The sequence below is a fragment of the Hylobates moloch genome, unplaced genomic scaffold (genome assembly GCF_009828535.3).
Source record: "Hylobates moloch isolate HMO894 unplaced genomic scaffold, HMol_V3 SCAFFOLD_12, whole genome shotgun sequence".
Lineage (NCBI taxonomy): Eukaryota > Metazoa > Chordata > Mammalia > Primates > Hylobatidae > Hylobates > Hylobates moloch.
Genome location: NW_026652287.1, coordinates 49,535,955 through 49,544,452, shown reverse-complemented (window position 1 = coordinate 49,544,452; position 8,498 = coordinate 49,535,955). Strand labels below are relative to the sequence as shown.

The 8,498-nt window shown below is 47.4% G+C and overlaps 1 protein-coding gene across 2 annotated transcripts in view; it reads left to right on the top strand.

Moving 5' to 3' along the window:
• The first annotated feature begins 99 nt into the window (after positions 1-99).
• Positions 100-8,498, top strand: part of CALR3 (calreticulin 3) — a 28,467-nt gene continuing 20,068 nt past the window's right edge. For both annotated transcript variants that reach the window (XM_058425243.1, XM_032171546.2), the window contains exons 1-3: positions 100-262; positions 449-550; positions 6,609-6,812. In XM_058425243.1, coding sequence (XP_058281226.1) covers positions 172-262; positions 449-550; positions 6,609-6,812 — 397 coding nt within the window. In that variant the 5' untranslated portion in view covers positions 100-171. The remainder of the gene's footprint in view (positions 263-448; positions 551-6,608; positions 6,813-8,498) is intronic.

Genomic DNA, 8,498 nt, shown 5'->3' with positions numbered 1-8,498 from the left:
CGGTAGTTCCGGGGCGGGCCCAACGTGCTCCGCGCTGCAACGACCAATGGGACCCTCAGGTCATAATCGCGAGTTGTGACGGGAGTTGTAGTTTCGGGACGCGCCTGAAGAGCCGCAGAGAGAGGCGGGAGCTAAGGGGTGGCGGCGACCGGAAGTGCAGTGCACGCCCCCATGGCCCGGGCTCTGGTCCTGCTTTGGGCCATCTGCATTCTGCAAGTGGCTCTGGCTACCGTCTATTTCCAAGAGGAATTTCTAGACGGAGGTGAAGAGGCCACGCCCGTGGTGGCGGAGGTGTAAGCTCCCCCATCTCCGCCCCCTAAGGCTGGCCAGAGTCGCCACGGGGTCGACGGCAGTGAACCCTCGAATCCTCGAGGGTCCCCCACACCCTTCCCTTATCCCAAATTAACCGTTATCACCTCTAACCAGTGTTATTTCCCCTTCCCCACAGAGCATTGGAGAAACCGATGGGTGCAGTCCACCAATGACTCCCGATTTGGGCATTTTAGACTTTCGTCGGGGAAGTTTTATGGTCATAAAGAGAAAGATAAAGGTTAGTGTAGAATCAGGACCAAATTGAGCCTAACGTTACATCTCCATAGCAACCTCTCTAGATAGTTGTGGCACAGCCAAAACGCTTTTATTCCCGTTTTACAGATGAAGACATTAAGGCAAAGGTAAAACTTAAGAGGCTTCTTTCCTTGTTTTTTTTGTTTCTTCTCTCCTTTTTTTTTTTTCTTTTCTTTTCTTTTTTTTTTTTTTTTTTGAGAGAGAGCCTTGCTCCGTTGCCCAGGATGGAGTGCAATGGCGCGATTTCGGCTCACTGCAACTTCCACCTCCCGGGTTCAAGCAATTCTCCTGCTCCCGAGTAGCTGGGACTACAGGCGCGCGCCACCATGACTGGCTAATTTTTGTACTTTTAGTAGAGACAGGGTCCACGTTGGCCAGGCTGGTCTCGAACTCCTGACCTCGTGATCCACCCACCTCGGCCTCCCAAAGTGCTGGGATTACAGGCATGAGCCACCGCACTCAGCCTCCTCTCTCCTTTCTTTATTGCCGAAGATTACTTTTTTTTTTTTTTTTTTTTAGTAGAAGTCTCGCTCTGTTGCCTAGGCTAGAGTGCAGTGGCACGATCTTGGCTCACTCAAACCTCCGCCTCCCGGGTTCAAGCGATTCTCTTGCTTCAGGCTTCCGAGGAGCTGCGATTACAAGCGTGCACCACCACACCCTGCTAATTTTTGTAGAGACAGAGTTTCACCACATTGCCCAGGCTGGTCTCAAACTCCTGGCCTTAAGTAATCCACCTCGGCCTCCTAAAGTGCTGGGATTATAGGTGTGAGCCATGGTGCTTGGCCTATTGTCATTATTATTATTTTATTACTTTTATTGGTATTAGGTCCCCTGAAGTCCAAGAAGACATATTCGGCTTATTTGGTATAATAAAATCATACTTGAAGCACTGTCAAATATGCAATGGTATTTAACCTTCTTTGGATTATATTTATATGACTGTGTTATTAGTAGGCATTACCAAAATTGCCCCTCTTAATAGACACTAGTCAAGTGCATTTGAGGATCAAGGGCCACGCCCCTCAGAAGGAAAAGGTTAGTGGGTACTTTTTCTCATTTTAATTTTCGCATTAAAAAGAAAAATAGGCCGGGCGTGGTGGCTCATGCCTGTAATCCCAGCACTTTGGGAGGCCTTAGGCGGGCAGATCATGAGGTCAGGAGTTCGAAACCAGTCTGGCCAATACAGTGACACCCTGTCTCTACTAAAAATACAAAAATTGGCCGGGCGCGGTGGCTCACGCTTGTAATCCCAGCACTTTGGGAGGGCTGAGGCAGGAGAATGGCGTGAACCCGGGAGGCGGAGCTTGCAGTGAGCTGAGATCGCACCACTGCACTCCAGCCTGGGCGACAGAGCAAGACTCCGTCTCAAAAAAAAAAAAAAAAAATACAAAAATTAGCTGGGTGTGGTGGCACATGCCTGTAGTCCCAGCTACTCGGGAGGCTGAGGCAGAAGAATCACTTGAACCTGGGAGGCAGAGGTTGCAGTGAGCAGAGATCATGCCACTGCACTCCAGCCTCAGTGACAGAGTGAGACTCTATCTCAAAAAAAAAGAAAAATAGGCCGGGCGCGGTGGCTCACGCTTGTAATCCCAGCACTTTGGGAGGCCGAGGCGGGCGGATCACGAGGTCAGGAGATCGAGACCACGGTGAAACCCCGTCTCTACTAAAAAATACAAAAAATTAGCCGGGCGTGGTGGCAGGCGCCTATAGTCCCAGCTACTCAGAGAGGCTGAGGCAGGAGAATGGCGTGAACCCGGGAGGCGGAGCTTGCAGTGAGCCGAGATCGCGCCACCGCACTCTAGCCTGGGTGACAGAGCGAGACTCCGTCTCAAAAAAAAAAAAAAAAAAAAAAAAAAAAAAAAAAAAAAAAAAGGAAAATATGGTCAGGCACGGTGGTTCACACCTGTAATCCCAGCATGTTGGGAGGCCAAGGCAGGTGGATTATTTGAGGTCAGGAGTTTGAGACCAGCCTGGCCACCATGGTGAAACCTTGTCTCTACAAAAATACAAAAAAATTAGCCAAGCGTGGTGGCACACAACTATAATCCCAGCTAATTGGGAGGCTGAGGGAGGAGAATCGTTTGTACCCAGGAGGCAGAGGTTGCAGTGAACTGAGATTGCGCCACTGCACTCCAGCCTGGGTGACAGAATGAGACTCCATTTCAAAAAATAAAAGAAAAAATACAGAGGTAAACATTACATCTTGTCGCCTGCACATTCTTCAGGGTACAGCACAATGAGTTTTTACTTTTGTACAGGCAGGTCAAGATAAGGCAAGCGAATCACTTGAGGTTGAGACCAGCCTGGCCAACATGGCGAAACTCCGTCTCTATTAAAAATACAAAAATTAGCTGGGCATGGTGGCACACACTTATAATCTCACCTACTTCAGAGGCTGAGGCAGGAGAATCACTTGAACCCAGGAGGCGGAGGTTGCAATGAGCCAAGATCATGCCACTGCACTCTAGCCTGGATAACAGAGCAAGACTCTGTCTCAAGAAAAAAAAAAAAAAAAAAAAAAAAAAATATATATATATATACACAAATATTAGCCGAGCATGGTGGCATAGGCCTGTAGTCCCAGCTACTTGGGAGATTGAGGCAGGAGAATCACATGGACCCGAGAGGCGAAGGTTGCAGTGAGTCGAGATCGTGCCACTACACTCCAGCCTGGGCAACAGAGCAAGACTCTGTCTCAAAAAAAAAAAAAAAAATCTAGCTTCAAGAGAGCTAATTCAAGCTCAAAGTTTAAGGACAACTGTGCGGAAAACACAGATCCCAAAGAATAGAAGTCAGTGTTCTGAAGTGTAGAAGTTTGGGATCATTTGTATAGACAAAGTTTAGGGAAGCTTAACAGAATTTCAGCATCTTTCTAGGCAAGGCTTGATAGATAATGGCCATGATCCCATTAGTCAAGGTGGTCTTTTTCTTTTGAGAAGGTATATTTAACATTTCACCCTGAAGATGTAACAGTCACGGCATCTTTTGTGCCATCTGGTCTGAGTTAGGTACATACAGGTCAGTACCAAAGGCAGTTAATCTGTAACCAAGGTCAGTGGTCACAAATAGAGGAGGCCTGGTCTCTGGTCTGTCCTAGTCATTTGCAGAACAAGAACAATGAGGAAGAAGGTTTATCTATGATTTAAGAAGCAGAGGTTTCACCTGCATGCTACATGACTCAGATCACACATCTTGCTCAAGGCTTTTATTTTATTTATTTATTTTATTTTTATTTATTTATTTATTTATTTGAGAGAGAGTTTCACTCTTGTTACCCAGGCTGCAGTGCAATGGCGCGATCTCTGCTCACCACAACCTCCGCCTCCCAGGTTCAAATGATTCTCCTGCCTCCAGCCTCCCAAGTAGCTAGGATTACAGGCATGTGCCACCACACCTGGCTAATTTTTTTTTTTTTTGAGACGGAGTCTCACTCTGTAGCCCAGGATGGAGTGCAGTGGCGTGATCTCTGCTCACTGCAAGCTCCGCCTCCTGGGTTCACGCCATTCTCCTGCCGAGTAGCTGGGAATACAGGCACCTGCCACCACGCCCGGCTAATTTTTTGTATTTTTTTTTTTAGTAGAGACGGGGTTTCACCGTGTTAGCCAGGATGATCTCGATCTCCTGACCTCGTGATCCGCCCGCCTCGGCCTCCCAAAGTGCTGGGATTACAGGTGTGAGCCACCACGCCCGGCCTAATTTTGTATTTTTAGTAGAGACAAGGTTTCTCCATGTTGGTCAGGCTGGTCTCCACCTCCCGACCTCAGGTGATCTGCCCGCCTCGGCCTCCCAAAATGTTGGGATTATGGGCATGAGCCAGTTGGGATTACGGCCGTGAGCCACTGCATCTGGCCTATTTATCTTTTTAAACGGAGTTTCACCCTGCTACCCAGGCTGGGGTGCAATGGCTCCTCCACCTCCCAGTTTCAAACAATTCAGCTGCCTCAGCTTCCCGAGTAGCTGGGACCACAGGCTTGCGCCACTACGCTCGGCTAATTTTGTATTTTTAATAGAAATGGGGTTTCCCCACATAGGCTGGGCTAGTCTCGAACTTCTGACCTCAAGTGATCTACCCGGCTCAGCCTCCCCAAGTGCTGAGATTACAGATGTGAGCCATCATGCCTGGCCTCTCAAGGCTTTAAATTGTATTTGCTTTCACATATGTGAACGTTTAGGCCGGGCACGGTGGCTCACACCTGTAATCTTAGCACTCTGGGAGGCAGAGGTGAGCGGATCACTTGAGGCCAGGAGTTCAAGACCACCCTGGGCAACATGGTGAAACCCCATCTCTACTAAAAATACAAAAATTAGCCACGTGTGGTGTCGCATGCCTGTAGCCCCATCTACTCAGGAGGCTGAGGCAGGAGAATTGCTTGAACCTGGGAGGTGGAGGTTGCAGTGAGCAGAGAGAATCAGCCTGGGCAATAGAGCGAGCCTCTATCTAAAAAAAAAATTAAAAATTAAAAAAAAAAAAGGAAGGAAGGTCAGTTTAGTGTCCATAAAGTTTCACTGGAACACAGCCACATCATCCAGTCTTTTTTTTTTTTTTTTTTTTTGAGACGGAGTCTTGCTCTGTCACCCAGGCTGGAGTGCGGTGGCGCAATCTCAGCTCACTGCAAGCTCCGCCTCCCGGGTTCACGCCATTCTCCTGCCTCAGCCTCTCTGAGTAGCTGGGACTACAGGCGCCCGCCACCACGCCTGGCTAATTTTTTGTATTTTTAGTAGAGACGGGGTTTCACCGTGGTCTCGATCTCCTGACCTCGTGATCCTCCCGCCTCGGCCTCCCAAAGTGCTGGGATTACAAGCGTGAGCCACCGCGCCTGGCCTGCGGGTTTAAGCAATTCTTCTGCCTCACTCTCCTGAGTAGCTGGGACTACAGGCACATGCCACCACACCCCGCTAATTTTTGTATTTTTAGTAGAGATGGGGTTTCACCATAGTAGCCAGGCTGGCCTCAAACTCCTGACCCAGTGATTCGCCTGCCTCGGCTTCCCAAAGTGCTGGGATTACAGGAGTGAGCCAGCATGCCTGGCAGTCGATTCATTTTATATATTGTCTATGGCTGCTTTTTATGTTGAAAAGGCAGAGTAGAGTGGTTAGGAAAAGGACCAGCCAGGCGCAGTGGCTCATGCCTGTAATCCCAGCACTTTGGGAAGCCGAGCCGGGCAGATCACGAGGTCAGGGGATCGAGACCATCCTGGCTAACACAGTGAAACCCCATCTCTAACTAAAAATACAAAAAAATTAGCCGGGCGTAGTGGCCGGCGCCTGTAGTCCCAGCTACTCGGGAGGCTAAGGCAGGAGAATGGCGTGAACCCGAGAGGCGGAGATTGCAGTGAGCCGAGATCGTGCCACTGCACTCCAGCCTGGGCAACTGAGTGAGACTCCATCTCAAAAAATATAAATAAAATTGATTAGTTAATAACAGTGGTATATTAAGAACAAAAACTTCCAAGTGTGTGAAATAAAAGTTGTATGGGCCGGGCATGGTGGCTCATGCCTGTAATCCCAGCACTTTGGGAGGCTGAGGCAGGCAATCACCTGAGGTCAGGAGTTCAAGACCAGCCTGACCAACATGGTGAATGAAACCCTGTCTCTACTAGAAATAGAAAAATTAGCTAGGCGTGGGTGGCAGATGCCTGTAATCCCAACAACTCGGGAGGCTGAGGCAGGAGAATCGCTGGAACCTGGGAGGTGGAGGTTGCGGTGGGCTGAGATCGCACCATTGCACTCCAGCCTGGGTGACAGAGCGAGACTTCATCTCAAAAAAAAAAAAAAGTTGTATGGAAGCAGAGTGCCTGCTAGTGGTGTACCCATTATACATTATTGTATAATGCTCTGTTGGCACTGTAGATCACTGTAAATGACATTTATGGTCGGGAGTAAGGGAAGGACATCCATTTAACTTCCTCCATTACTGAGCACAGCGTCATTCCTAATCCTGCTTCCTGCATTACTGAGCACAGCGTCATTCCTAATCCTGCTTCCTGCATTACTGAGCACAGCGTCATTCCTTATCCTTCATTAGTATTTTTTGTTCAAAGGTCTGCAAACCACTCAGAATGGCCGATTCTATGCCATCTCTGCACGCTTCAAACCGTTCAGCAATAAAGGGAAAACTCTGGTCATTCAGTACACAGTAAAACATGAGCAGAAGATGGACTGTGGAGGGGGCTACATTAAGGTCTTTCCTGCAGACGTTGACCAGAAGAACCTGAATGGAAAATCGCAGTACTATATTATGTTTGGTGAGTTTAGGTGGTGCAACACAACCACTTCTAGTGACTTTGAAAACCCTCCCACTTCACAGGATCTTTAGACTAAGACTTTGCTAATGTAGTGAAGGTAGTAGTATTGAGTATATCGGATCCAAGGATTAGAGCACTATTAAACCTAATTAATATAAAAAGGCAACTGTACCAGTCTGTTGTGTTCCTGAAGAAGTTATTTATTCACCATTAATGTTGCCCTCATGCAGGGTAAGGATACCTTATCTGAAATGTTTGGGACTAGAAGTGTTTTGGATTTTGGAATTTTTGGGGGATTTTGGATTATTTGCATTATCCTTACTGGTTGAGCATTGCTAATCTGAAAAATCTGAAATCCGCAATGCTCCGATGAGCATTCCCTTTGAGCATCATGTTGATTCTAAAAGTTTTGGGTTTTGGAACACTTCAGATTTGCAATTTTTTTTGATTTGGGATGCTCAACCTGTGTGTTTTTGTTGGTTTGTTTGTTTTTGTTTTGAGCTGGAGTTTTCACTCTTGTGGCCCAGGCTGGAGTGCAATGGCAATGGCTTAATCTTGCCTCACTGCAATCTCTGCCTCCTGGGTTCAAGTGATTCTTCTGCCTCAGCCTCTTGAGTAGCTGGGATTACAGGCATGTACCACCATACCTGGCTAATTTTTTTTTTTGTATTTTAGTAGATATGGGGTTCCTTTTTTTTTTTTTTTTTTGAGATGGAGTTTCGCTCTCGTTGCCCAGGCTGAAGTGGAATGGCATGACCTCGGCTCACTGCAACCTCCTCCTCCCAGGTTCAAGGGATTCACCTGCCTTGGCCTCCCAAGTAGCTGGGATTACAGGCATGCACCACCACGCCCAGCTAATTTTTGTATTTTTAGTAGAGACGAGATTTCTCCATGTTGGTCAGGTTGGTCTTGAACTCCCAATCTCAGGTTATCTGCCCACCTCAGCCTTCCAAAGTGCTGGGATTACAGGCGTGAGCCACTGCGCCCGGCCGAGATGGGGTTTCACCATGTTGGTCAGGCTGGTCTCGAACTCCTGGCAGGTATCCAACTCCTGACCTCAGGTGATACCTGCCTTGGCCTTCCAAAGTGCTGGGATTACAGGTGTGAGCCACCGCGCCTGGCCTCAACCTGTGTTTTGAAGCCTTCAGGACTCAGTAAACCTTGGCCATGGGCCAAGTTGGCCCACTGCCTGTGTTTATATAACCCATGAACTAAAAATGTTTTTTACATTTTTAACTGTTTGGAAAAAATCAATACAAGGATGATATTTTGTGATACATGAAAATTATATGAAATTTAGATTTCAGTGTGCATAAATGAAGTCTTACTGGAATGCAGCCTCACTCTGTTCATTTATATGTTGTCTGTGGCTGCTTGCTAGTACCAGTGGCAGAGTTAAGTTGTCATGACAGAGATCATTAGGCTTACAAAGCCAAAAATATTTTACCATCTGGCCTTTATAGAAAAAACCTGCAAACCTCTAGAAAATATTAAATGTCTCCTGACAACAGGGGTACTTGATTAAAATTTGTGCTAGAACCGGGAAGGGACCACACTGGGCCACAGGAAATAGACCTAAGTATAGTGTAACTTAAAACTTTAAGAATGAATGTAACTCAGGCCAGACGTAGCGACTCACACCTGTAATCTCAGCATTTTGGGAGGCCAAGGCAGGCAGATCACTGG